This window comes from Panthera uncia (genome assembly GCF_023721935.1).
Source record: "Panthera uncia isolate 11264 chromosome D3 unlocalized genomic scaffold, Puncia_PCG_1.0 HiC_scaffold_8, whole genome shotgun sequence".
NCBI lineage: Eukaryota > Metazoa > Chordata > Mammalia > Carnivora > Felidae > Panthera > Panthera uncia.
Genome location: NW_026057586.1, coordinates 26,870,205 through 26,898,183, shown reverse-complemented (window position 1 = coordinate 26,898,183; position 27,979 = coordinate 26,870,205). Strand labels below are relative to the sequence as shown.

The 27,979-nt window shown below is 41.1% G+C and overlaps 1 protein-coding gene and 1 non-coding gene across 2 annotated transcripts in view; both read left to right on the top strand.

The window, feature by feature from the left end:
* The first annotated feature begins 5,807 nt into the window (after positions 1–5,807).
* Positions 5,808–5,892, top strand: TRNAG-UCC (transfer RNA glycine (anticodon UCC)). Its single transcript has one exon. It is a non-coding gene; the product is annotated as a tRNA-Gly (tRNA).
* Positions 5,893–13,146: 7,254 nt separating this feature from the next.
* Positions 13,147–27,979, top strand: part of KATNAL2 (katanin catalytic subunit A1 like 2) — a 66,869-nt gene continuing 52,036 nt past the window's right edge. Inside the window, exon 1 of the mRNA XM_049620138.1 lies at positions 13,147–13,446. Coding sequence (XP_049476095.1) covers positions 13,396–13,446 — 51 coding nt within the window. The 5' untranslated portion in view covers positions 13,147–13,395. The remainder of the gene's footprint in view (positions 13,447–27,979) is intronic.

Sequence of the window (27,979 nt, the reverse complement as noted above, 5' to 3'; positions counted from 1 at the left end):
AAATTTAAAAGGATTGGAATCATACAGATTATGATCTATGCACAATTAAGCTAAAACTCAGTAAGAGATAACTAGAAAATCGCCACATTTTTGGAAATGAAGAAATACCCTTCTAAATAGCCTATGAGTCAAAGGAAATATCACTATGAAAAATTTTAAACTATTTACCTGAATGGTAATGAAAATACTACATATCAAAATCTCCGACCACCAAAACTAAAAAGCAAGCAATGGAATGGGAGAGAATATTTGCAAATGACCTATCAGATAAAGGGTTAGTCTCTAAAATCTATAAAGAACTTATCAAACTCAACAACCCCCCAAAAAAAATTCATTGAAGAAATGGGCAAAAGACATGAATAGACACTTTCCAAAGAAGACATCCAGATAGCAAACAGACACATGAAAAAATGCTCAACATCACTCATCATCAGGGAAATACAAATCAAAACCACAATGAGATACCACCTCACACCAGTCAGAATGGCTAAAATTAACAACTCAGGCAACAGATGTTGGCGAGGATGCAGAGAAAGAGGAACCCTTTCGCACTGCTGGTGAGAATGCAAACTGGTGCAGCCACTCTGGAAAACAGTATGGAGGCTCCTTAGAAAGTTAAAAATAGAACTACCCTACGACCCAGCAACTGCACTACTAGGTATTTATCTAAGGGATACAGGTGTGCCGTTTCAAAGGGGCACATGTTCCCCAATGTTTATAGCAGTGCTATTGACAACAGCCAAAGTATGGAAAGAGCCCAAATGTCCATCAATAGATGAATGCATAAAGAAGATGTGGTATATATACACAATGGAGTATTCTCGGCAATCAAAAAGAATGAAATCTTGCCATTTGCAACAACATGGATGGAACTAGATGGTATTATGCTATGCGAAATAAGTCAGTCAGAGAAAGACATATCATATGACTTCACTCATATGTGGAATTTAAGATACAAAACAGATGAACATAAGGGAAGGGAAGCAAAAAGAATACAAAAACAGAGAGGGGGACAAAACATAAGAGACTCTTAAATACAGAGAACAAACAGGGTTGCTTGGGTCGTGGGAGGGGGGAGGGGCTAAATGGGTAAGGGGCATTAAGGAAGACACTTGGTGGGATGAGCACTGGGTGTTATACATGGAGGATGAATCACTGGAATCTACTCCTGAAATCATTATAGCACTATGTAAATTAAAAAAAAAAAAAAAGAAGGTCCCTGAGTTGTACCTATAACTACAGTTATAGAGAAATTTAACCTTAAATTTACAGTTAGGGAAAAAAAAGCTGGTGATCAGTTGACCTGAACAACTTTAAATAAGAGAACAGTAAAATATCCAAGGAAAGTAAGAAGAAAGACATACTAAACATAAGAAGAAACTAATGAAGGGGAAAACTAATATAGAATTTATACACAATGCTTGACATGTGCTCAGAAATTACCAGACATGCCAGAAAACAGGATCAAATGACTAAAAACCAACATGGAGATTTGTGAGGAGCTGCTACAAGTCTGTTTCTCAGTTGCTTCTGTATCACAGAGACTGTCATGAGACAGTTTTTTATCATCTCCCCAGTTCTGATGAGATATGGTAAGTTATGATCATAGTATGCACCCTTGATATGATATCATGAGAATGGCAATTTACCTCTGTGGTCTTCCTCTCAAAAACCTATAACCCCAGTTTAATTAAGAGAAAAACATCAGGGGCTCCTGGGTGGCTCAGTCGGTTAAGCGTCCAACTTCGGCTCAGGTCATGATCTCACGGTTCATGGGTTTGAGCCCCACCTCAGGCTCTGTGCTGACACCTCAGAGACTGGAGCCTGCTTTGGATTCTGTATCTCCCTCTCTGCCCCTCCCCTGCTCACACTCTGTCACTCTCTGTCTCTCAAAAATGAGTAAACGTTAAAAATTAAAAAAAAAAAAAAAGAAAAGAAAAACATCAGACAAATCTCACTTATGAGATATTCTCCAAAGTACCTGATCAATACTCCTTAAAAGTTTCAAGGTCATCAAAAAACAAGGAAAGTCAGAAACAATCACAGCCAAGATGAACCTAAGGTGATATAACAACTAAATATAATGTGGCTGAGATCCTGCTATAGAAGGACATTAGGCAAGAACTAAGGTAATCTGTATAAAGTATGAATTTTAGTTAATAATAATGTACTAATATTTGTTTATTAATTGTGACATATATACCACATTAATATGAGGTGTTAATAATAAGGGAACTGGGTATATGTGAATTTTCTATACTATAAGCACAGCTAGAATGTAAAGCCTATTTTGTTGATCATAAAATGATAAATCATATTGTAATGATAAAATGTTTATCATTCAAAATTGTATTTTCCAATGATAGAAAATAAAATGGCTATTAGACTTTTATTTTTGTTATTTTATTTTGGGGGGCATTAGATTTTTTTAATGTTTATTAATTTATTGTGAGAGAGAGAGTGTGGGTGTGTGCAGGTGAGGGAGGGCAGAGAGAGAGAGGGAGAGAGAGAGAATCCCAAGCAGGCTGCACACTGTGAGCGCAGAGCCCGATGTGGGGCTTGAACTCACGAATCCATGAGATCATGACCTGAGCCGAAATCAAGAGTCAGATGCTTAACCCACTGAGCCATCCAGGCACCCTGGGGGGTATTAGACTTTTTTTTTTTTTTTTTTGAGAGACAGGGCACAAGTGAGCGAGGGGCAGAGAGAGAGAGAGAGAATCCCATGAGGCACAGAAAGAGAGAGAGAGAGAGAGAGAGAAGCGGGGCTCTATACATTACTCAGTGCTCATCACAAGTGTACTCTTTATTTTTTGTAAATATTTATTTTTGAGAGAAAGAGGGAGGGATGGAGAGAGAGAGAGAAAGTGCTCACAAGTGGGGGGTATGGGGCAGAAAGAGAGATGTTTACACAGAAATCTGAAGTAGGCTGCAGGCTCTGAGCAAGCTGTCAGCCCAGAGCCCCACGCGGGGCTTAAACTTACAAACAGTGAGAGCATGACCTGAGCCAAAGTCAGATGCATAACTGATTGAGCCACCCAGGCGCCCAGCAAGCGTACTCTTTAATCCCCATCACCTATTTCACCCCTTCATGGCCACCTCTCTTCTGGTAACCATCAGTTTCTTCTCTATAGTTAAGAGTCTGTTTCTTGGTTTGCCTCTTTTTTCCCCCCTTTGTTCATTTGTTTTGTTTCTTAAATTCCACAGATGGTATTTGTCTTTCTCTGACTTATTTCACTTAGCATTATACTTTCTAGCTCCGTCCATTGTTTTGCAAATGGCAGGATATCATTTTTTAATGGCTGAGTAATATTCCTGTGTGTGTGTGTGTGTGTGTGTGTGTGTACATCACATTGTCTTTTTTTTTTTAATATTCATTTATTTTGACAGAGAGAGAGAGAGAGAGCGAGCGCACAAGTGGGGGAGGGGCAGAGAGACAGGAAGACAGAGAACCCGAAACAGGCTCCATGCTGGATCCCATGAACCTCAAGATCACAACCTGAGCCAAAATCAAGAGTGGGATGTTCAACCGAGGCCACCCAGGTGGCCTATACCACATCATCTTTACCTGTTATTCATGGATTGATGGACACAGGTTGCTTCCATAATTTGGCTATTGTAAATAAAGCTGCAACAAACATAGGACTGCGCATATCCCTTCAAATTAGTGTTTTTGTGCTCTTTAGGTATATACCCAGTAACGTGATTACTGGATCACAGGTCTATTTTTAATTTTTCAAGCTAACTCCATTCTGTGTTCTACAGTGGCTGCACCAGTTTGCTAACAATTTCAACCTTTAAATAATGGTAAAAGTGTAAAATTTATTTTCAGTTGTATCTATAAGAATTTGAAGACATTGTCGTTAAAATGTCTTGATCAGGAAGTATAGGCATTTCAAGCACTAAATCTGCTTATGGAAGTTCTCTCAAGCTTTTCATTAAAACTTTTGAAAATTTTTTTTAAGTTTTATATAAGTTTAATATTTCACAGTTTCCATAGCACTTTACTATTCCATTTTTTCTCATAATTATAAGAAAAAAGTAATGAGCTTGTTTTTTTTTTGTTTGTTTGTTTTTTACCAAGGCCCATATAGGTGTTCTAAATCCCTTCCAATTTATCAACATGCCACAGAAGTTTTATCATTTTCTTTGTGTGCTGTGACCTGAAAAAGGCTAGGAAGCACCCACCTAGAGAATCCCTTACACCCGCACAGGCACAGTAGGAGATATGTACAAGAGTGTTTCTTTCTTTTTCTTAATGTGTATTTTTATTTTTGAGAGAGAGAGACAGAGCATGAGTGGAGGAGGGGCAGAGATGGAGGGAGACAGAATCCGAAGCAGGCTCAGGCTCAGGCTCAGGCTCTGAGCTGTCAGCACAGAGCCCGATGAGGGGCTCGAATTCATAAACTGCAAGATCATGACCTGAGCCAAAGTCGAACACTTAACTGACTGAGCCACCCAGGCACCCCATGTACAAGTGCGTTGTAATAAACACTGTTTGTAATAATGAAATCCTGAAAACAACTTATCTCCATCAAGAAGAGAGTGGATATATACATTGTGCTATATTCCTGAAAAAGAATGCTATGTGTATAGTATAAGAAGAAAAATGAATAAGCCAGAGTTACATATAATAAATGGACAAATTTCAAAAACTATGAAATGAAAAAATCAAGGTGGGAAAAGTTATATATCCTTTCTACAAATTTTCCCAAATTTGAAACAATGGTATATGTTTATGGATATACACATATGTGATAGAAGTTCAGAAACAAACATGTGAATGATGAATACCAAAACCAGAACAGTTGGGGCCTCTGAGAAAGGAATGGGATCTGTGGGGGCATTCTGGGAGATTGTACTGTATTTATAAAGTTTTTTGTTAAAAAAAAAAAAGACATGAGAGCTTGGTTGCTCAGTTGGTTAAGTGTCCGACTCCTGATTTCAGTTCAGGTCATGATCTCATAGTTTGAGAGATCGAGCCCCACCTTGGGCTCTGTGCTAACAGCTCAGAGCCTACTTGGGATTCTCTCTCTCCCTTTCTCTCTGCCCCTCTACCCACTCAAAAATAAGTAAATAAAAATTAAAAAAAAAAAAAAAGGACCCGAAGCAAATATGGCACAGTGTTAAGATATGACAGACCCAGAAGGTGGATATACCAATCTACTTTTGTATATTTTTGTGTGCTTGAAACATTTCATACCAAAACAAAACAGATCCTAAATCTGATGATTCTTTACTAATTCCCTGTTCCCGAATGACCACGGTAGCCTCCCGTCTCATTTCCTTGCTTTCTGTCTTGTTCCACGATTATTCTCCACATACTAGCCAGAATGATATTTTATAAATATATATCTGATCTACCATCTCCCTATGCAAAACCTTTCAGTGGGTTTAATCACTCTAAAAATAAAAATTCAACTCCATACCGCAGTCCACAGGCCCTTGCTTTATCTCCGACATTTAGCTCTTAAGATCTTATTCTTCCTCCACTATCATTAGTTATCCCCTCAAACGGTTTTATTTTTCTTTTGGACCTTCTCACTACCTCAAATTATATTAATTCATGGTTTATGGATATAGTTATTCCCAGAGTCCCCAGCTTCCACTAGAATATAAGTTCCACGAAAGTGGGGACCTTGCTCTCTGCCATATCCTTGGTGCTGAGAATATTTTTGACTCGTTAAGTATGACATGTTTTTTGGATGAACAAATAAATGAGAGATTTCTTTTTCATTCAAAAAGGAGAGGAATGATACTTTAGTGTTTTGTTTTGTTTTGTTTTGTTTAAAGGTGTAATCTAGGGTGCCTGGGTGGCTCAGTTGGTTAAGCATCCGACTTCCGCTCGGGACATGATCTCACGGTTCGTGGGTTCAAGCCCCACGTCAGGCTCTGTGCTGACAGCTCAGAGCCTGGAGCCTGCTTCAGATTCTGTCTTCTTCTCTCTTTGCCCCTCCCTCACTCATGCTCTGTCTCTCAAAAATAAATAAATGTTAAAAAAAAATTTTTTTTAAGATATAATCAAACACATAGAAGTGGAAAATTACAGGGTACTCTGTCAACAATAACAATAGCTAAAGCTCAGTAAGCACGCATTATGTACCGGGCATTTCCAAACACGAGGACCACATACTTTTGGGGTGCGCATCGGCCTCCCTCCCTTCTCGTAGGCCCTGAGAACCTATCTGTGACATGAAATCTTCCTCCCTAGTCACAGCTAATTGGATCTGGATCAAAGGCTGGGTGAGAAAAGCTCATCTGTTAGCCAGGAGGAAGCAATCAGATTCTTTTTCTTGAAAATTTGTGCTGAGAGACGCACAGGCTAAAGAAGTTTGAAGATGAGTCATGTTAATGGCAGGACAGTTTTGAATGATGGGGACAGCTGTTGAGGTCCCTGAAGCTGCACTGGTATCTGCCCTTTCTGGACTTGTTGGTCAATATTTTCTTGGCTTAAAGACATAGTTACCCCTCTATCCTTTCCATGAAATCCAGTCCCTTCATTTTTAAAATGAATGTGGGTAAACCTCTTTGTTTTGTTGATTACTCATCCTAAAAGCAGAAAAGTAAACAACCTCTTGATCAAAGAAACTTGACTAAGACAGACTTTCCCAGGCATGGTCTCATTTAATTCTTACAATACTATGAGAGGGTATTACTATTCCCCTCTTACAGATGAGGAGACAGCACTTGGGCAGGTCCAATACTGTTCCCAGTATCACAGAGCAGTAAAGGTTGCCATTCTGGACTCCGACTCTGGAGAGGAGCGCTGAGCCGCTACCTGTGGCTGCAGGAAGGGCAGAGGGAGGGGCTGTTGTAGAGATGAAGTTAGGAAAACAGAGCAAACATTTTAATACTATTGGGGGTAAATCAGAAAATGAGCCTGATCTCCGTGATGGGGCAAAACCCAGATTTCATTCTGTTTTTGGATAAGATCCAGAAAAAGTTTTATTCTTGCATTTCAACAATCTTTGGCAGAGGGAGATTTCTATCAACACGGAATGTCTGTATGATTAAAACGTTTTCTCTTCCCATTGACGGAGTTGACAGTTTTGAAAGAATGGCAGGATTTTTTTAGCAACGTAAAATGTGGAGTTTTAACGACATATATTCAGAGGTGACTTATAGTTGACTGTCACAGCATTTGCAGTTAGGCAGGTATATTTCTGGTCATTCTTGAAAACTCCCCCTCATTCTTGCACGTCTAGAGAAGTCCCGTGGAGGGCGGTTTGACACAAGTGAAGTTGTGAGTACAGAAATCCAAGTATTCATTTGGGGGAGAGGCTAGGGGAGAGAAATCAGTAGGGATTGATGGATTAAGGTATGATTTGAAGAGAGTAAACAATAAATCAAAGTTTATGATTGAAAAACATTCAGAATTCACTTTATATAACATCCTTGCTGTGTGAGAGAGAGGAATAACTTGTTTTCTCCAACTGAAGTTGGACTGTGTTTTGAATACTTTATTTTTTTAATGTTTACTTATTTTTGAGAGCGGGGGGCAGAGAGAGAGGGAGACACAGAATCCAAAGCAGGCTCCAGACTTTGAGCTGTCAGCACAGAGCCCTACGAGGGGCTCGAACTCATGATCTATGAGATCATGACCTGAGCCAAAGGCAGAAGCTTAACCGACTGAGCCACCCAGGCGCCCCATGTTTTGAATACTTTAGAAAATAACATGCCCTGTGAAACAAGTGGTAAAGCTTGAACTCTGTCTCATATACATCAAATGACACAATGTGTGCATCAGACACAATTTTGTTACTTTGGTAAGTATTTAAACAGTTAAAAAAATTTTTTTAATGTTTTATTTATTTTTGAGACAGAGAGACAGAGCATGAGCAGGGGGTGCGGGCAGAGAGAGAGGGAGACATAGACCGAAGCAGGCTCCAGGCTCTGAGCTGTCAGCACAGAGCCCAACCCAGGGCTCGAACCCATGGACTGTGAGATCATGACCTGAGCCGAGATCAGACGCTTAACCGACTGAGCCACCCAGGCACCCCAGTATTTAAACTGTTTAAAACACAAGCATAAGAAATATTAATGTGATGTATAAAAGGAGGGAAAATAAGTTTTTCTTGTTTCCCCCAATATTTTATTTTTAAAAGAGAAAGAGAGAGGGGATAGGGGATCCGAAACTGGCTCCACACTGACAGCAGAGAGCCCGTTGTGGGGCTTGAACTCACAAATCGTGAGATTGTGACCTGAGCTGAAGTCTGATGCTTCACCTACTAAGCCACCCACCCGCCCCGAAAATAAGTTTTTCTAAGAAAAAGGAGAATTTTTCTTTTCCTCTGTAGGTATTAACAGGTTAGGAAGCTAATTGACACCTTAAAAAACTTGGTTCTGAGAGCCTGGAACCGATCATTCGCTCACCTCACACCATCAAGGTCCCTGGAGTTACCGTTGCACCAGAAAGGAAGAGGACGCTGGGCCACACTCACTTCCCGTTGAGTTGTCTAACGGTGTGTCGGTCAAAGTCCTACATGATGCTGAAGGCCACAACATGAGAGACAAACACCGCTGAGGTGTATTGTGGGAAACTCAGAGGCAGAGGACAATGGGCACTGCCAGATGTCCAATATCACAGTCCCCTATGGAGATGACAAATGGCACAGCTGGAGGCATACACCCGGGATAGCAAGATTGTTCTGATCTTGCCTGACACTCCCAAAAGTGTGCCCATGTTAAAGAGAATGGAAAAGAAAACCAGGCCCAAGGGTCAGCGGTGGAAGAGGTTCATGTGGCCCCAAGAGGAGGAGGGCATGGGATGGGACATGGAAACATCTTCCAGAAGTGAAGATAAAATGACCTGTTGAACAGAGGGGATGGGGGAAATAGCTGGAGGGGATTCAGGGTACACTTACCTTGATGAGCACTGAGTAACGTGTAGGACTGTTGAGTCACTACATTGTACGCCTGAAACTAACAGAACACTCTATGTTAACTATACGGAAATAAAACTTTTTAAAAAAGGAAAAAAATGATCTGTGGAACAGAATTTTGCTCTTATTTTTTTCTTTTAATTTATCTGGGTTGGGGAGGGAAGGTGTGCATGCCTATGTGTACATCCTAGGTTCTAATCTAGGGATGAGTTAACTTCCCAGGGGACATTTGGCATTTGGAAAGGCGTGGAGACATTTTTGGTTGTCACAATTTTGGGAAACGCTACTGGTGACTAGTGGAGAGAGGCCAGGGGTGCTACTAAGCATCCTAGTCTGCACAGGTCAGTCCCCCACAACAATGATCTTTCCCCAAATGTCAATAGGGGCAAGTTTGAGAAATGCCACCCTAGCACAACAGATCTAGCTAGCAGAGAACTTCAGTGAGAAAAGTTGAGTTCTTTCCTTTTTTTTCTTTTAAGTAAATTCCATGCCCAACGTGGGGCTTGAATTCACATCCCTAAGATCAAGAGTTGCATGTTCTACCAGCTGAGCCAGCCAAGGCGCCCCTGAGTTCCTTACTCAAAGGGAAAACTTAGGTGTTTGCTTTTTCTTTTTAAGTGGTGGGTTTTTTTTTTAAGATGTTTATTTATTTTTTGAGAGAGAAAGGCAGAGAGAGAGAGAGAGGAGAGAGAGAAAAGCCCAAGCAGGCTCCACTCTGTCAGCGTAGAGCCTGATGCGGGGCTCGATCTCACAAACCATGAGACTGTTACCTGAGCTGAAACCAAGAGTCGACACTTAACTGGCTGAGCCACCCAGGCTCCCCTAAAGTGGTGGCTTTAATGAAAACTAATTTTAAGACATGGTGAGATGAGACTGGGGAGGGACATACATGTCAAGATGAAGAGTTTGGATGATCTGGGACACCACTCTGGGCATAACTCTGTGGTCATGTGATGTCCAAAGACTTCATGTGAGAATCTCCCCTCTCAGTCCTTACGGTCCCTGCCCCATTATTCTTCATCTACACTACTTTCATAGTCTCCCTTCTGACCTCTCAGCTCTTGGCGGTCATCTTTTCAATGTCACCTTAAATTTCTGAAGAGTATTTTCACTGCATATAGAATTCTAAGTTCATGGTATTTTTTTTTTCTTTCAGCACTTTAGAGATGTATTTCTCTAGTCATCTAGATTCCCAGGTTGTTTCCATGTCTTGGCTATTGTAAATAATGCTGCAATGAACTTGAGGGTACAGATATCTCTTCAAGAGGGTGATTGCATTTCTTTTGGATATGTATCCAGAAGTGCAATTGCAAGATCAAATGGTAGTTCTGTTTTTAACTTTTAAAGGAGTCTCCAGGCTGTTTTCCATAGTGGCTGTGCCATTTTATACTGCTACCAGCAGGGCACAAGGGTTCCCTCTTCATATCCTTGCCAGCATTTGTTATCTCCTGGCTTTTCAATAATAGTCATTCTTACAGTCAGGTGTAAGGTGATATCTCATTGTGCTTACGATTTGCATTTCCCTGACGATTAGAGATGTTGAGCATGTTTTCATGTACTCGTTGTTCCTTTGTAGCTCTTCCATTTTTTAAATCGGATTGTTTGGGTTTCTTTTGCTGGTGAGTCGTGTAAGTTTCTTGTATATTTTGGAGACAGACCCCTTATCAGAAAGATGGTTTGCAAATATTTTCTTTTGTTCCATAGGTTGTCTTTTCATTTTGTTGATAGTTTCTTTTGTTGTGAAGCAGCTTTTTAGTTTGATGTAGTCCCACTTGTTGATTTTTGTTTTTGTTGCTTGTGCTTTAGTGTCGTATCCAAAAAAAATCATTGTCAAGATGGATATTAAGGAGCTTTTTCTTACATTTTCTTCTAGGAGTTTTATGGTTTCAGGTCTTATGTTTAAGTTTTTAATCCATTTCAAGTTAATTTTTGTAAGTGCTGTAAGATAGGGGTCCAGTCTCATTCTTGTGCGTGTGACTATCTAATTTTCCCAACACCTTTTATTGAAGAGACTATCCTTCCCCCCTAGAGCATACTCAGCTCACTTGTCAAATATTAGTTGATCAAAATGAATTTCTTAATGTGAGTCTTGGTTAGAAACATTTGAAAGCCAGTAGTCATGTGAAGGAGATTCTTTAGAAAAAATTATGTTAAATTTGGAAATAAGGCAAAACAGAGTATTATGACCTTTCAATGTCACACTAGAACAATGTTTAAGAGGCTCAGCCTCTCTCCAGTAGGACTTTCTGTGATGATGGAAATGTTCTATCCGCGTGCTGCCCAATATATTAGCCTCTAGTTGCATGTGACAACTAATCACTGGAAATGTGGCTAGTGTGGCTGAGGGATTGAATTGATAACCTTATTTAATTTTAATTACAATTTAAATGTCAATGGCCAAAACTAGAGGAATGTATCTGTGTCTCTTAGAAAAAATTCCAAAGGCTGTGGTTGTATTGCCCTGTAGAACATTAACCAGTTTTGTATCTCACCTAGCAATCTTATGCTAACTTTGTTTTCTTTAAGTGCCTGCAAATACCTGGTACCTCAAAATGCTCTTTAAACCACCTCTACCATTTAACTGGCTCCCTCAAGGACTTAAGGGGAATCTTTGACATGTGTCCATTCATATTAAAGAGTTACGTTTTTAATTTTATGAAAATCACATCAAAACAATGTAATAAGAGCAGCATGAAAGGTATGTAAAGAAATCAGGAACAATTTTTTCTCTGCCTAAACTCTGCTTGGGGTAACTGTAGTGATAGAAAAAGCTCCACTGAATTGTCCTAGAAGGTGACTTCTCAGCTGAGTCTTAGGAGGCAATATAGGGTTTTATTGGGCAAATGAGGTGGGAGTGATCCTCCAAGTAAAAGAAACCGTTCAGTACTTTATAAATCATGTATGCTGGACGGTGGGGTGGGGTATGCCTGGGTGGGGTGGGAATGACAAGTGAGCCTGGACAGGGAGGGAGGCAGCATGGTGTAGTGGAAAGGCACAGTGCTTTAGTCAGGAGACCTAGTTTTGCATCCTAACGTTATCTTGTTGGATAACTTAGAATTGGCTAATTTGGCTCTTTGAGCCCATTTCCACAACTGTAAATCGGGAGTAGCAATAACTTCTCCATGGGGTGTTAGGATTAAATTAGATAGCCACGTAAATCACATAGTGCATTGTCTGGTACTACAGATGTTTAGTAAATTATAGCTAGTGTTTCTAAGGAGAGTGGTCAACAGTTTCAAATGGTGCTAAATTTAAATAAGATAGAGTGTAAAATAATCTATAATCGGCTTTCCTAATTAGGAAGTTATTGAAGACTCTAGTAAGGACAACTTCAAAGGGGTAGAGGCAGAATGTGTTGAGAAATGAATGGGAGGTAACAAAGTGAAGAGGGTAGCCAGTCCTTTCAAAAAGCTTGAAGTGGGGGCGCCTGGGTGGCTCAGTCGGCTGAGCGACCGACTTGGGCTCAGGTCATGATGTCCCAGCTCATGAGTTCGAGCCCCACGTCAGCTCAGAGCCTGGAGCCTGCTTTGGATACTGTGTCTCCCTCTCTCTCTCCCCCTCCTCATTCTCTGTCTCTCTCTGTCTCAAAAATAAATAAACATTAAAAAAGCATGAAGTAGATGGGAGAGAGGTGATTCAACTCAACAATCATAAGATTAGAAGGTGTGTGTGTGTGTGTGTGTGTGTTTTAGATTGAGGAAATCTGAATATTTTTGTATCCTATGGGCAGAGGATGGAAGAAGAAACCCGAAGATAATGAAGAAGGGATGGTTTAGAATAGGATTAACAGGAAGGGAGACAGAAGGGAAAGATATCGAAGACACAAAGTAGCTAACACAAAGAAGAAAATGAAGCAGAGGAAAATGTCAAGTCCATGTTTGTCCACTTGGAGTGAGCTTAGGTCTGGTGTGGAGGGAGTTGGGGGAGGAAGGAAAGGTTGATGCACACTCTGCATCCCAGAAAGCCTCTGACAGCCAAAGTCCACAGCAGATTCTTCCAGTCTAAAAGGACCACTTGGAGGCATCTCAAAGTAAAGCAGCAAGCTCCTTCCAAACCTTTACCTTAAAAGGGAGGGAGAAGGAGGCCTGGAAAAGATGGATGTTAAAGTGTAGTCTTGGGAACGCAAACATTGGGTCACAAAGAACTCAACAATTGCCGAAATCAAGGACAAGTACTCTCGTACACAAACCTGGTAACTTGCATTTTAGAGACAGAATTAAACCAGCTGAAACAATTTCAAGCCCCGCCCCAAGTCCTGTCAATCATCCCCTCTCCATTTCTTGATTGGTCAGTGCAGTGCAAACGCTCTGGCTTAAACGGGCTTATTTTAGCATTGATTGGCATGAGAAAGAATCCAATGGTGCCCAGTGATTGGCTGACCTGTCTAGGCTCCGGCCAATCCTGAAAGGGGCGGGCTGGTTAAGCGTCAGGTTCCCCCAAGCAGCTTTCCTTGGAAGTACTGGTCAGCCAGTGACTGGCCCTTTTCTCCTTTCCGGCCCTAATACAGTAGCCGATGGAGCTTTCTTACCAGACCCTCAAATTCACGCACCAGGCACGGGAAGCGGTAAGGAAAGCATATACAAAAAAGAAAAAAAAGGAACCGTACCAGGAACTCCTCTCCCCTGTTGCTTCAGGCCGATTCGCGTGTCTCTGGTTGCTATGGCGACAGAGTCCCCAGCCGAGTGGCGCAAGCGCAGTGAGGGACGGTAGGCCCCACTGGTCAACTCCCGGGGCTGGGCTTGAGGTGGTGATGGGGATAGGATGGATCCGGGACAGGGGCGGGTTTGGGAGTGACTACGGGTTTGATGAAAGGGGCCGCAGTTTGTGATTGAGGAGACGGTTTGGTATTTATTAAACAGGCTGCCTTGATGGGTGAGCGGGTTTGGGGGAGTGGTCAAAATGAAGAGTGTTGAAAAGCAGGACAGCTCTGACCTGCGAGCTGGGACACTGGGTTCTGGTCCTGATTGGCCACTTACCGAGGCCGAGGGATCTTAGGTATTTAGTTCCCCCCTCGGGCTGGAGTTACCTTATTTGAAAGTAAAGTAAATGGACTATAATCCTTTTCACACGATTACATGAACTTTACAATACGTACGTGGTTTCTGTTGTATCATCTGGTAAAAGGCCAGCAGTACTTTCCACAACAACGCACATGAATTGAGGACATAATGCCAGGCACTGGGGAGAAAACAATGCTTTGGTGGGGACAGAGGATAAATAAAATTAAGTTAAAAAAAATACTGATGGGGGTGCCTGCGTGGCTCAGTGGGTTAAGCGTGGGACTCTTGATCTCAGCTCACGTCATGATCTCACTGTTGGTGAGATCTAGCCCTGCTTAAGGCTCTGCACTCTTAGCGCCTGGGATTCTCTCTCTCTTCCTCTGTCTCTGCTCCCCCCGCTCCCCACAGCTAGCTCTCTCTCAAAATAAATAAACTTAAAAAAAAAAAAAAAAAACAACTTATACCTGGGCCCCACCTCTAGAGATTCTGATTTACTGATTTGGGATGGATTCTGTGCATCGACATTTTTTTTAAGCCCAACAGGTGATTACAGTGTGTAGCCAAGGTTATGAATCTCTGCCCTAGTGTGTCCCACTTTTTAAAAATAATAACAATACAAAAGATGATGTAACCCTCTGTTTGGCCTCACATTCGCCTCTACCTACCAACCTCCATTCCATTCCAGCTTCTGGAAGAGATTGGTGACGCTTGGTGTTGCTACTGCCTCACGTCTGGATTGTGCTCAAGCCCATTTCAATCTAGCCCAAACTACCCACATCAGAGCCTTTTGTGTTGTCTTTTAATAAAGCGGATTCCTGGATCTCACCAAGATTTACTGAATCAGAAATAGTTTGGGATAGGGTCTTGAAAAGTGCCTTATAAACACACACCCAGGTTTAAAAACCACTGCCCTCCGATTAAGCTTCCCACTTCTGCTCAGGTCCCAGCCTCGCACAGGGCTCTGTGGTGACAGCTCGGAGCTTTGGAGCCTGCCTGGGATTGTGTCTCTCTCTCTGCCCCTCCCCTGCTTGTGCTCTGTCTCTCAGTCTCTCAAAAATAAACAACCATTGGGGCACCTGGGTGGCTCAGTCGGTTAAGCAGCCGACTTCCGCTCAGGTCATGATCTCGCGCGGTCTGTGAGTTCGAGCCCCGCGTCAGGCTCTGTGCTGACAGCTCAGAGCCGGAGCCTGCTTCAGATTCTGTGTCTCCCTCTCTCTGACCCTCCCCCGTTCATGCTCTGTCTCTCTCTGTCTCAAAAATAAATAAACATTAAAAAAATTTTTTTAAATAAATAAATAACCAAAAAGAAATAAACCCCGTTGCCCTAAATAGTCTCATACATTTTCATGATTTCCAATGCCATCTATATGCCCACAACCCCCTACTACCCAAACTGACTCTAGACTGGATTACTTTGCTGGGCCCCAAGCCCACATAGCGTCCTAGAAGATGGAAATACAGAGAGGACAATGAATCAACAGATTACTTGACAAATCTTGTGTCATGTGTCTGCATCTTAATTTGTTCAATATCTGACTTTTTGCCTTCTCTTCTAAAACCTGTACCTTGGTCTACTTGGGAATGTGAAACCAACATCCACCCAATTGCTCAAATCAGAATTCTCGGAGTATCCTTAGCTCCTTCCTCCTAGTCCCTCCCTTCTGTCCTCTACATAAGGAAGACAGCAGCAAACCTTTTGTTCCACTTCTACAATAGGTCTTTAATCATCCCTCTCTCCACGGCTGAGAGCCTGACCCAACCACCATGATTTTTTACCTGAACCACTGCAACAACCTCCTAACTATTCTTCCCATTGGTTTTTGCCTCCCTCTAGTCCATTCTTCATCCAGTGATCTTCCTAAAATCGTGTCACTCCCTGGCTGGGGTCCTTTTATTGGCTTTTCATTACCCTTGGGATAAAACCCCCGAACTTTGACATAACCTACAGAGTACTGCAATGATGTGGCCCAACTTCCACATCCAGCCTCTTCCTCACCACTTTCCACTTTGCCTCCCACAGCTCCTTTGATCTGTGGCACGTTCTCTTTGATCTGACATGTCTCTGAACTCCATATACTCTGCACCATACAAGTTAGTATTTAATGGTGATTAATTTGTTCCTATCTGTTTCCTGCCTGTAACGAGGCCTCTCCAACAGAATTCATGTAACCTGAAGGCACACCCAGTTTTATTTTTTCGTTTTATTCCCTAGGTGGTGCTGGGAGACATATTTAGGTATGCCCATTGGTGTCTCGATTTTGCAGGGGGTGCAAGTGCAAGGAGTTGTGATTAGTTGTGTCTGCAGAAGGAATAAGGTGGAGGTGGGTGCGGCGATCTGGTGAACTGGATATAAAAAGGACTGTGTGTCCACAAGGAATTTTGATCATCTACATCATCTACTATATTAGGACTTCCAGAATACATGCTTTTTATCTGGCTGATTTTTATTGTTGTTTCAAATATATATATGTATGTATACATATGTATATATATATTTATACGTATATATGTTGTTCTGAGGTCTTCGATTTCTCCAAGAAGAAATCCTCTACACTTTCCTACAGGAATGAGGGCAAAATAAGCATGATTGCCATTGTTGTAGGAGTTAAGCAGGGAAAGGCAGCTATGTGGAAGGTGGGGGTTTCTCCTCACTTAATTACTTATTACTTATACTTAATTACTCCTTCCTTAATTACATAATTGGGTACTGGAGCACCGGGGTGGCTCAGTCAACTAAGTGTCCAACTCTTCTTGATCTGGGCTCAGGCCTTGATCTCAGGGTTGTGAGTTCAAGCCCTGCTTTGGGCTCTGCACTGGGCATGAAGCCTACTTTAAAAAAATATATGTAATTGAATACTTAATTACTCTTTCCTTCCCAAAGTTTATCCGGCTGTGTTTCTCCTCAGGATAAATGTCCAATCTTTAGCCAGGGGAGGGGAGGGATTGTCACCTGACTGGGGTGAGGGAGGGAATCTCTTATACTGTGTTCAGCCTGCTCCTCATTACTTCTGTCCTTAAAGGTGCCTGGTGACTCCAGAAGTAGCCAGTGCCATGAGTTCCTGTAATTGTCTAGGGCTCTGTCATACTTATGTGCTTCTTGTTCACTACTTTCCCTACAGGTGTCGGTTTTCTTTGATTTTGGTTGTCTTTGCTTTTGTCTTTTTTTGCTCTTTTTTTAAAATGTTTATTTGTTTATTTGATGGCGGGGGAGGGCAGAGAGAGAGAGGAGAGGGAGAATCCCAAGCAGGCTCCATGCTGTCAGCACAGAGCCCAACATGGGGCTTGATCTCATGAACCATGAGATCATGGTCTGAGGCAAAATCTAGTCAGATGCTCAACCGACTGAGTCACCCAGGCGCCCCTCTTTGCTCTCTTAAGTCAGCAGGCATTTATCTATTTGCTTTCCATATGTCAAATTTTTTTATTTTTTATTTTTTAAATAAATTTATTGTCAAATTGGCTTCCATACAACACCCAGTGCTCATCCCAACAAGTGCCCTCCTCAATGCCCATCACCCACTTTCCCTCTCCCCCACCCCTATCAACCCTCAGTTTGTTCTCTGCATTTAAGAGTCTCTTATGGTTTGCCTCCCTCCTCTCTGTTTGTAACTTTTTTTCCCCCTTCCCTTCCCCCATGGTCTTCTGTTAAGTTTCTCAAGACCCACCAATAGTGAAAACATATGGCATCTGTCTTTCTCTGACTTATTTCATTTAGCATAATACCCTCCTGTTCCATCCACGTTGCTGCAAATGACAGGATTTCATTCTTTCTCATTGCCAAGTAGTATTCCATTGTATATATAAAACACATCTTTATCCATTCATCCATTGATGGACATTTAGGCTCTTTCCATAATTTGGCTATAGTTGAAAGCGCTGCTATAAACATTGGGGTACATGTGCCCCTATGCATCAGCACTCCTGTATCCATATGTCAATTTTGTGGTCATAACTGCTTGCTGTCACTCTTCTAGGGTCTTTGTCCTTTTCCTTTTCACTCATTTCTGCTCTAATCTTTATTATTTCCCTCCTTCTACTGGCTTTTTGGACTTTGTTCTTCCAGATCCTTTAGATGTAAGGTTAGGTTGTTTATTTGAGATTGCGAGATTTTTCTTGCTTTTGAGGTAGGCCTGTATTGTTATAAACTTCACTCTTAGGATAGCTTTTGCTGCATCTCGCGGATTTTGGACCATTGTGTTTTCATTTTCATTTGTCTCCATGTCTTTTTTTGATTTCTTCTTTGGTTTCTTGGTTGACCCATTCATTGTTTAGTAACATGTTATTTAGCCTCCGTGTATTTTTATTCTTTGCAGATTTTTTCTTGTGATTGATATCTAGTTCCATAGTGTTGTAGTTGGAAAAGATGCATGATGTGATTTCAATCTTTTTTAATTTACTGAGATTTGTGGCCTACCATGTGATCTATCCTGGAGAATGTTCCATGTGCACTTGAAAAGAATGTGTATTCCGCTGTTTTGGGATGGAATGTTCTGTATTTATCAGGTCCACCTGGTCTAATGTGTGGTTCAGAGCCACTGTTTTCTTGTTCATTTTCTCTCTGGATGATCAATCCGTTGATTTAAGTGGGGTGTTAAAGTCCTCTATTATTACTGTATCACTGTCAATTTCTTCCTTTATGTCTGTTAATAGTTGCTTTATGTATCTGGGTGCTCCCATGGTGGGTGGAGTCTTTGTTCTTGACGGATCATTGTGTTTTTATTTCTTTATCATAGTTTTAATGTGGTTTTGGGAGGAATAAAAGATAAATGGTCTCTAGAGCATTTTTTATTTTACAGATATTTATTGAATACCTACTGAGTACAATGAATCACAGTAGTTGCTTTTGCAGGGGTTCAGAGGAGTGAATATATAAAATCAACTAATATATGATTCATATCTAAAAGATAACTTAGGGGTGTCTGGGTGGCACAGTTGGTTAAACGTTGGACTCTTGATCTCAGCTTAAGTCATGATCTCACAGTTTGTGAGTCTGAGCCCCACATCAGGCTCTGCACTGATGGTAGAGCTTGCTTGGGATTCTGTCTCTCCTTCTCTCTGCCCCTCCCCTACTCATGCATGCTCTCTCTCGCTCTCTCTCTCTCTCTCAAAATAAATAATAAAAATAAACTTTAAACATTTTTAAAAATAAAGAAAAGATAACTTAATTTTTTTGTTGGTTTCAAGTTAGGCATTTGTCATACATATACTTACGTATTCAAATTTGGTTTTAAATATGGTTATTTCTTTGGAAATGGTAGGAGCTGATGGCTGAGCATAAGAGAGTTAGACATTTTTGAATTCATATCCTGGTTTTTACTTAACACTGAGGTAAATACGTAGTAAACACTTAGCGCCCAACATGTATCAAACATGGTACTGAGATATCCATAAACGGGAGTATTGACTGTTGGTTACCCTTAGAACATGACTCTTCTTCTCTTGGTTTGCATGATACTACTACTTGGTTTTCAGTCTCCTAGCGTTCTACTTTCCTTCTTGGCTTCCTCGATGAGCTTCTCTTTCTCTGCCCCTTAAAGTCTTGTGCTTTAGGATCTGAACTTGCCTTTCTTGGTCAGCCTGCTTCTCAGACTTGATGCCTCCTTGATGCAGTAAGCAGACATCACCACACCTCCTTTTTCCCTGGAAATCATAATTGAATTCTTCCTTGTTGACCCCTTTCTCCCACCCCAGGAGACAATAAGCTCCTTAAGGGCGAGGACTCTGGCAAGTTTCTTTCCTGACAAGCACACTGGTCATGCCTTTTCAGCGCTTCTCAGTCCTTAACATACACACTAAACACTGAGATGTTTTGAAAATGCTGCTTCGATCCAGTAGTTCTGGGGTGGGGTGTATGTCGTGAGCTCTCATGTAATACTTACTGCTTACTTACTGCTGGTGATCTTTGGGTAGCAAAGATCTGGGAATGGAGAATTTGCTCCGATTCCATTTTAAACGTAGTGTTTAATTGAAATAAGACTGTTTCCAATCTGTATGCCCCTGCCACTTTCTTCTTTCCGACTTGAATTTAAAGTCCTCTAAAATGTGCTAAGGGCAAGGCACCTCCAAGGAGCAATTGCTTCAGTGTTTTTAATTTGACCACACGTTCAAAACAAATAAACAGTAATTGGTATCAGTGCACAAGAATGCTTTTGGAAAGCCATAATTGATCCACACATTCATGTGTGACACAAAATAATCCTGAAGCAAAGTTAATTTTATTTATTCTCATGTGTCATCATATGTACTTTTCAAAAGTTGTGACTTTGCGTCTGTGAGCCTTTGTATTAAAATATCTACTCTAAGTGTTAGCTAATTAATGAGGTGGTTGACTAGGTTTGCAAATGAGTGTTGTTAAATGCCTTAGCTTTTATTAATTGCATGGGCCCCTAAAAAAAAAGAAGAGTAATTGAAAATTTAATTACATCAATGTTTTTCTTCAAAGAACTGAGGCGTATTAAACTTTAAATGTTTAAACATTTAAGCATCTATTGAAATACCAATAGCTATAAACAATGTGCAGTTCTAAATACTAATTAAACAAACTCTAAATCACCATAAAGCTAAGCTGAATTTTAAGTAACTTTTATGTTTTAAGTGCTCTTCTCTGCTCTTACATAAGGAAGATTAACCACTTCACTGCTGACCACTGCTGCAGCCTTGTGGGTATCCTGTAAAATGTGGTGGCTGCCGTGGGACCACATTCTTTCTGAACTTGGGCCAACAAAGGGAGACTAATCAGACAACCTGGAACACTTTGCTGATGTCAGATGGCTACTCTTAGACACTTGTTTTTGTGTTTTATTTCTTTTTTTAACCACTAAAAGAGAACATGAGAGTATACAGATATGAATTTGTATATTTGATGTCTTGGGTTAAAAACACCCTTTCCTTTGGAAAAAATAACATTTATCAGGTTTTATTTTTAAATGTAAAAAGTATATATCTCACCACCCAGAAAAAGCTTGTAGGCATTAAAACAATTGATATAGCCTTCTGCTTTCCACTGTGATAGCCTTCCTGCTGTACAAAGCTAGAAAACTGGCCTGCAGTTTATTTGTATTATAGATGAATAATCTGTTTTCAGACAGTGAACAATGTGCTCATGAGTAAAGGCCTTCCGCTTGAAAGAAGTAACTGGGTTCTGGCCCACACGGGAGTATCTATGCAGAGCACAGATGAGACAGAAAGGAGTTTGGGGAGAAAGGGGACCAGAGAGGAGGGTCTATGCAAACAAGTTGCTCCATATTTCTGAGTTTGGGGCTGAATACTAAGCTGTGCATCCATCAGGTAAAAATGTACAAAGCTGGGGGGAAACCAATTACCAGGGAACGATAAACTGAACACCTACCTACCGGTGCTCATAGAACCTCCTTATAGCATTGAAAGCCATCTTAATGTCAACCAGCCTGAGTGGAGAAATGTTGTGGACCAGCAGAGCACTTAGCTGAGATTCCGGGATTCTGTGCTAAACCAGCCCTAGAGCAAGGCTACTTTAGATATATCTTTCCTAACAAAGCTTAAATACAAGACATGATAAGATCAGACTTACCTGTAAGTAACTGAACTATCTGCCAAAATAAAACTCAACACACTTAAAAGAAGACAATAAAATCCAGATATTTGCAAAGACTGACATCCAATAAAAAACTACTAGCAGTCATAAGAAACAGAAAAATATAATAAAACCAGGACAAGCATCAGTTAACAGAAATGGGTTTAGAAATAGTAGAGAAGACAGCATTAGCAGACAAGGACTTTGGGGACCTCAGGAAAACATAAAGAGGAAAAAACCAGAAGATACAAAAAGAATAAAACACAACTTACAGAGTTGAAAAAGATGGTAATTTTAATCTAAAAGACTCACTGGAAACTATCTAAACCACAGCACATAGAAAAAGTCTGAAGAAAAAAATGGACAATGCCTCAGTGACCTGAAGGACAATGTCAAGTAGTCTAACATATGTGCAGTTCATAGCCCAGATTGGAGATGAAGACGAGGAAAAAATATGAAGAAACCATGGCCAAAATTTCCCCATAAACCCAAGAAACTCAAAAACTTGCAGGCAGGATACACATTTGTTGACTGTGACAAAGCCATCTGCTACATCATAAGCTGCCCTCGGAGACACCCATGTGGCAAGGAACTGAAGGAAGCTTCCAGCCACTAGCCGACAAGAAACTGAAGCTCAGAGTCCTACAACTCATAAGGGACTGTATTCTGCCAACAGCCATAGGGGCAGAAGGAACACATTTGGGTGACAGAAATGTTCTACATCTGGGTTGGAGTTTTGATTACAGATGTGCACACATTCATGGGACTGGACACTCGAGATGGATGCATTGTACTATATTTAAAGGATACCTTAATAAAGTTGCTTTCAAAAATGGTATAAAAATGCAGGGGTGCCCAGTGGCTCAATTAGTTGAGCATCTGACTCTTGACTGCAGCTTAGGTCATGATTCCAGAGTTGTGGGATCAAGCCCCATGTCAAGCTCTGCACTGAGTATGGATCCTGTTAAAGATTCTCTCTCTCTCTCTCTCTCTCTCTCTCTCTCTCTCTCTCTCTCTCTCCCCCTTTACTCCCTCCCCGACTCGGACTCTCTCTGTCTATCTCTCTCTCAAAAAAATACATAAATAAAGGGGTGCCTGGTTAGTTAAGTGGCCAACTTTGGCTCAGGTCATGATCTCACAGTTTGTGAGTTTGAGCCCCACGTCAGGCTCTGTGCTGGGAGCCTGGAGCCTGCCTCAGATTCTGTGTCTCCCTGTCTCTCTGCTCCTCCCCTGCTTTTGCTCTGTCTCTGTCTCTCAAAACTGAATAAACGTTACAAAATTTTTTTAAAAATTAAAAATGGTATAAAAATTCAAACAGTATTTAACCGAAAGGTATATAATGAAAAGTAAATGCCTTCTTCCCTACTCTCTACCCCCCTGCCCACTTCTGGTTTCTCACCCTGTAAGAAACTATCATCTATAGTTTCTTATATATCTATTTAGAAATATATTTATATGTCATACTGCATATATATTTATATCTTTTTCTTTTCACAGAAGAGATTATTTTCTTCATTCTGTATTTCCCCCTTACTTTATTACATATCTTGGAAGTCTTTCCACAAATATTTATGGAGAACCTGAATGAGATATGTTAAGTTCTGGGGATATAGTGGTGAAAAAAAAGACACTTCCTCTACCTTCATGGTGATTATATTTTAGTAGGGAAGGCAGCTAACTGGTAAACATAGGACCCCCAGGAAAGGAATTGCTGAAACATAGACCAGCCATACGTCCAACTTCCGTAGGTAATGCCAGACAACTTCCCACAGTGGTTATATCAGTTTATATTGCCCTTGCGGCGCATGAGAATTCCCATTGGTCCACACCCTTATCAATATGTGGTATTACCAATTATTTTTCCTTTATGTGTCCTTGATTACAAATGAGGTCAAGTACCTTTTGTTTATTAGCTATTTGGAGATGTCATTTTGCAAAGCACCTATTTTTCTTGTCCATTTTTCTATTGGGTTACTTTGTCTTTTTAATTGATTCTTTCGGGGAATTCACTATGTATTTGTATATTAATTCTTCCAAATGTTGATATTTTCAACATACCAAAATGTTCTCTTTTATGAACACAAATGCATATTTTAATAAAAGTCACTTTATTTATTTATTAAGTTTATTTATTTCTTTTGAGAAAGAGAGAGAGAGAGTGCTAGCAGGTTAGAGGCAGAGAGAAAAGGAGAGAGAGAGAATTCCAAGCAGGCTACGCACTGTCAGGGTAGAGCCCAACACGGGGCTGGAACTCACGAACCGCGAGATCATGGCTTGAGCCGAAACCAAGAGCCGGTAGCTTAACTGACTGAGCTACCCAGGCGCTCCATAAAAATCACTTTATTAATCTTTTCTTCTACAGTTAATGTTTTTTTTTTGTACCCTTAGAAAATCTTTTCCCTATTCCAAAATCATGAAAATATTCTTTTATATTATCTTCTAAAAATCATATTGTGCTCACATTTAGATCTGTAATCCATGTGAAACTGATTTGTGCACACACACACACACACACACACACACACGTCTGTGTATAAGGAAGGAGGTAGGACATACAATTTTTCCAAAAGCATTTACTGAAAAGATGTCCTTTCCAACACTGTTCTTCATCCATGTATATGCAGAATTGTTTCTGGGCCCTCAAGTCTGTTCCACTGGTCTAGTTGTCTATTTCCTGGGCTAATACCACACTGTCTTAATACCTATAGTTGCATAATCTCCATATCTATTAAATCAAATACTTCCACTGGTTTTTTTTAATTAAATGGTTACTATTATTCACAAGACATATTTATATATTTTAGAATCAACTTGTCAAACTCCACAAAGATTGCTGGACTTTGATTGGGATGGAATTGAATCTGAAGATAAACGTGAGGAGAATTGACAATTTAAAAATAATGAGCCTTCTGGTCAATGCCTATCTTTTTTCTGACAACGTTCGCAATTTTTTTTCAGGAGCAATATAGGGTTTTCCGCGTATTTGGTCCATCTTTTGTTAGATACGCTTTTAGTTTCTTGATACTATTGTAAGTGGTCACTGCAAATGGCTTCTTGTTTTTTTAAACTTCATTTTATGTTTATTATTGGTATGTAGAAATGTAATTGATTTTTGTATGTTGATTTTATTTGAGCAACATTGCTAAATTCATTCATTCATTCTAAGAATTGTTTGTGGATTCTTTTGACTTCTTTATTTACACAATCATATTATCCATGAATAAAGACAGAATTAATTCTTTTCACATTCTTACGCCATTTGGTTTTCTTGCCTAAACTTCCTGGTTTAGACCTCTATTATAATGTTGACTAGAAGTGGGGATAGGAGGCATTATTGTACCTGAGGGGGGAGACACTAGCAATCCAGGAACATCTTAATCCAATTTCGGGGACTGAGATTTTTCTGAGCCACATAGACAATGGGAAACTGAGCTTGGGCAGCTTAACTTCTCCTTTGTCCTTAGCCCTGAGTCCTAGGACTGAGTCCTCCTTTATATTTTTTACCAGCGTCCCCTATTATGCTGTGTCCTAGATTCCAACTTTTGCACCTATAGCACCTTGAGGCTGTCAAACATACTACTCGGCATCTTAGTATCTTACAGGCAGGCAAATGTACTTGGGAAAAAGTGGCTTAAATGTCTTGGTTATGTCTGTGGATTAATGAATACACGTACAGGGTAATAAAATCCTGTAAGTGAAGTTGTTATGTCCAAGAGTTTTTATATGTGTATATTTGGCATAGGTGCATCTGTAGAATAAAGTTCTTGTGGAACTCAATGAAAACCATCCAAATGAGAGCATTTTTTAACCATCCCCATTGAGCTTGCTGTAGCAAAGGAGTCGGGTACCGTCCCTTGCATGTATTTGGCAGAGAATCAAAGGCAGGCAAGGGAGTGGGAAAGCTTTGCAGTGAAAAAAAGGAAGGCTTCAGGTATTTTCTGATTGGAGGTTGTTGACTTGGGGAAAGCTGGAGGCAGGCTACCCAGAAGCAGGGTACCTTATGTACCTGATTTGGACAGCATATTTGGCTTTGTCTGCTCTGTCCTGATTTGGAAGCTGGGGGCAAAAATTGTGAGGCTGTCAGTTGTTGACCGAATCCTGACCGTTCTGGGCCAATTGCTACAAGAGGCTGTGATTTAGTTTCCTGGACTGCTTGCCGTGGAGGCTGTGGTTCGGTGTTCTGGGTTGGTTGCCGCAGAAGTTGTGGTTTGGCTTCCTGAGCTTATGTGGGTCTGACCATTACCCATTTATATATTCAGTCTCTTATTCTAAAAGTGATGTTTCTGTACCAAAGAATGTATGCTTTCAGCATTTTGCCTATTAACTCCAACAAACGTTGTATCAATTTACACGTCTACTAATAATGCATGATAATTTGTTCTAACACAGCAGGCTGTTCTTTTGAACTTGACTCATCTAATAGGTAAAATTTTGTATCACATTATGTTTTTCATTTGCATTTTTGTAAGATTGAGCATCTCTTCATAAAATTAAGAGTCATTTGTGTTTCCTTTCCAGTGAACCATCTTTTCCTATGTTTTGCTCATTTTTATAGCAAATTGTGGTCTTTTTTTCCCGCTGATTTGTGAGAGCTTATTATATATAAAGGAGGTTGGCCTTTGAATGTTTAAAAAAAAATGTAAATCTTTCCCAGATTGCTGTCTTTTGACCTTGTTTTTGATTTCTAAAATTTTTATGTAGTTAAATTTATCAGTCTTTTTAATTAATGGTTTCTGGGTTTGTGTCCAAGAAAGCCTTATTTACTCTGAGATTAAAAAAAATAATCCCATGCCAAGTAGTTTTATGTATGTATGTATGAACAATCTGAGAATACTACTTATTAAAACAATGTCTTATTGTTTACAGAGGGGCTACTTGACAAAACTCTAATTGATCTTAAAATCCTCAGTAAAGGGGCGCCTGGGTGGCTCAGTTGGTTGAGTGTCTGGCTTCGGCTCAAGTCATGATGTCACAGTTTGTGGGTTCGAGCCCCGCATCGGGCTCTGTGCTGACAGCTCAGAGCCTGGAGCCTGCTTCGAATTCTGTGTCTCCCTCTCTCTCTGCTCCTCCCCCACTCATGCTCTGTCTCTCTCTCTCCGTCAAAAATAAACAAAAACATTTAAAAAAAAACTTTTTTTTTTTTTTAAATCCTCAGTAAAACTGAGGTTTCACGTCTTGGGAATTCTGGAGTATTCTCCAGGCGGGGAGGCAGTGGCTGTGGCACATAGGTTCTCAGGTACAACCTTTGCAAACTACAGGAGTGAGAGTCCCGAAGTTTCCGCAAAGCAAGAGCCTCTGGTCTCCCGGGGAAGTGCCATCTCAGAACCCCCGCCGCCCTTGTCTCCCCCACCCTAAATTCCGTGTCCAAGGCAAGTCTCAGCTTATGTGGGGAGAATGTGTTCTTGAAGTCTAACACTGGCTTGGCCGTCATCTGGGCACTTTTCCTAGTGGGTTTCCATGGCCCAGTGGGCACTGCGGGAGCTCGGGCGGTCATAGGCCGTCTTCTCTGAGAAGAGGTTAAAGCTGTCCCTCCGTCACCGCCACCGAGGGCATGGTGTGGTGCTAGCTTGATCAGCGGCTCCTCCGTGGAAACGTCTCCCGGCTCCTTAGAACATCAGTAGGGCGCTGGACCACCGACTTGAAAAGGACCAGCCTTGCTGGTCAGCCCTAGGGCTTATTGGCCCGTGCAGACCCCACGTTCATTGTCAGCCCCCACAGCCACCACCCTCGGGCCTCCTGAAGCTGCACAAACATCGCCCACCACGCCTCACGCTCTTCTGGATCTTCTCATTGGTGTCAATGAGTTTTCCATAATTTATCGATTTCTTCAACTAGCACATGACTGTATTTCTGTATGCCACATAGCTGATCGGCATAAAATCTCCAAAATGGGTTCAGGAACGGAATGCGTGGCTCCTCCCACTTCAAAGATCCATGTTGTTTTTAAGTATCCGGATGCACTGGTTGCACCAGGTCATCATTTCGTGGAGCTGGGCACACTTGGGACCACAAAACACCTGCATCTTTGAATTCATTCTGCGTCCGGTAAATCCAGCTTCTTCCTTTTCCTGGGGTGAGGACAGCGCTTCTTGCTTCGGTGGGAAGGAGCACATCAATGCAAAGACACAAGAGGCCGGTAACGGGCCTGTGCCCTGGGTAATGGGAGGTCTGTCAACACTGGTAGTGAGTCAGCAGGGACCTCTTTCAGCCTGGCCCGATGGGCTCCAGACGGCTGTGCCTTCCCTGACTTGTTTTGTTCACCTGAGGTCATTTCTGAACTGAGTCCAAGTTTTCACTAGTGCTTTTAGAGTCATTCTGAAGTCCTTTTTCTCAGAATGCAGTAGCTGAAGTTTTCAGTCTCCCCCCCCCCCACCCCCACCCCAGGGGCGGTCATAGTTGAAGCAGGACTCAAAAGACACGGTGGCTGCAATTCATCATCCAGATCTGCCTCCTCAACTTCAGGGAGGGAGCCCATTGGCTTTCTATCCAAATTAAAAGTTTTTATTTTCCCTTCCTGAATCCTTGGGTTGTTAGAACCTCCTCTT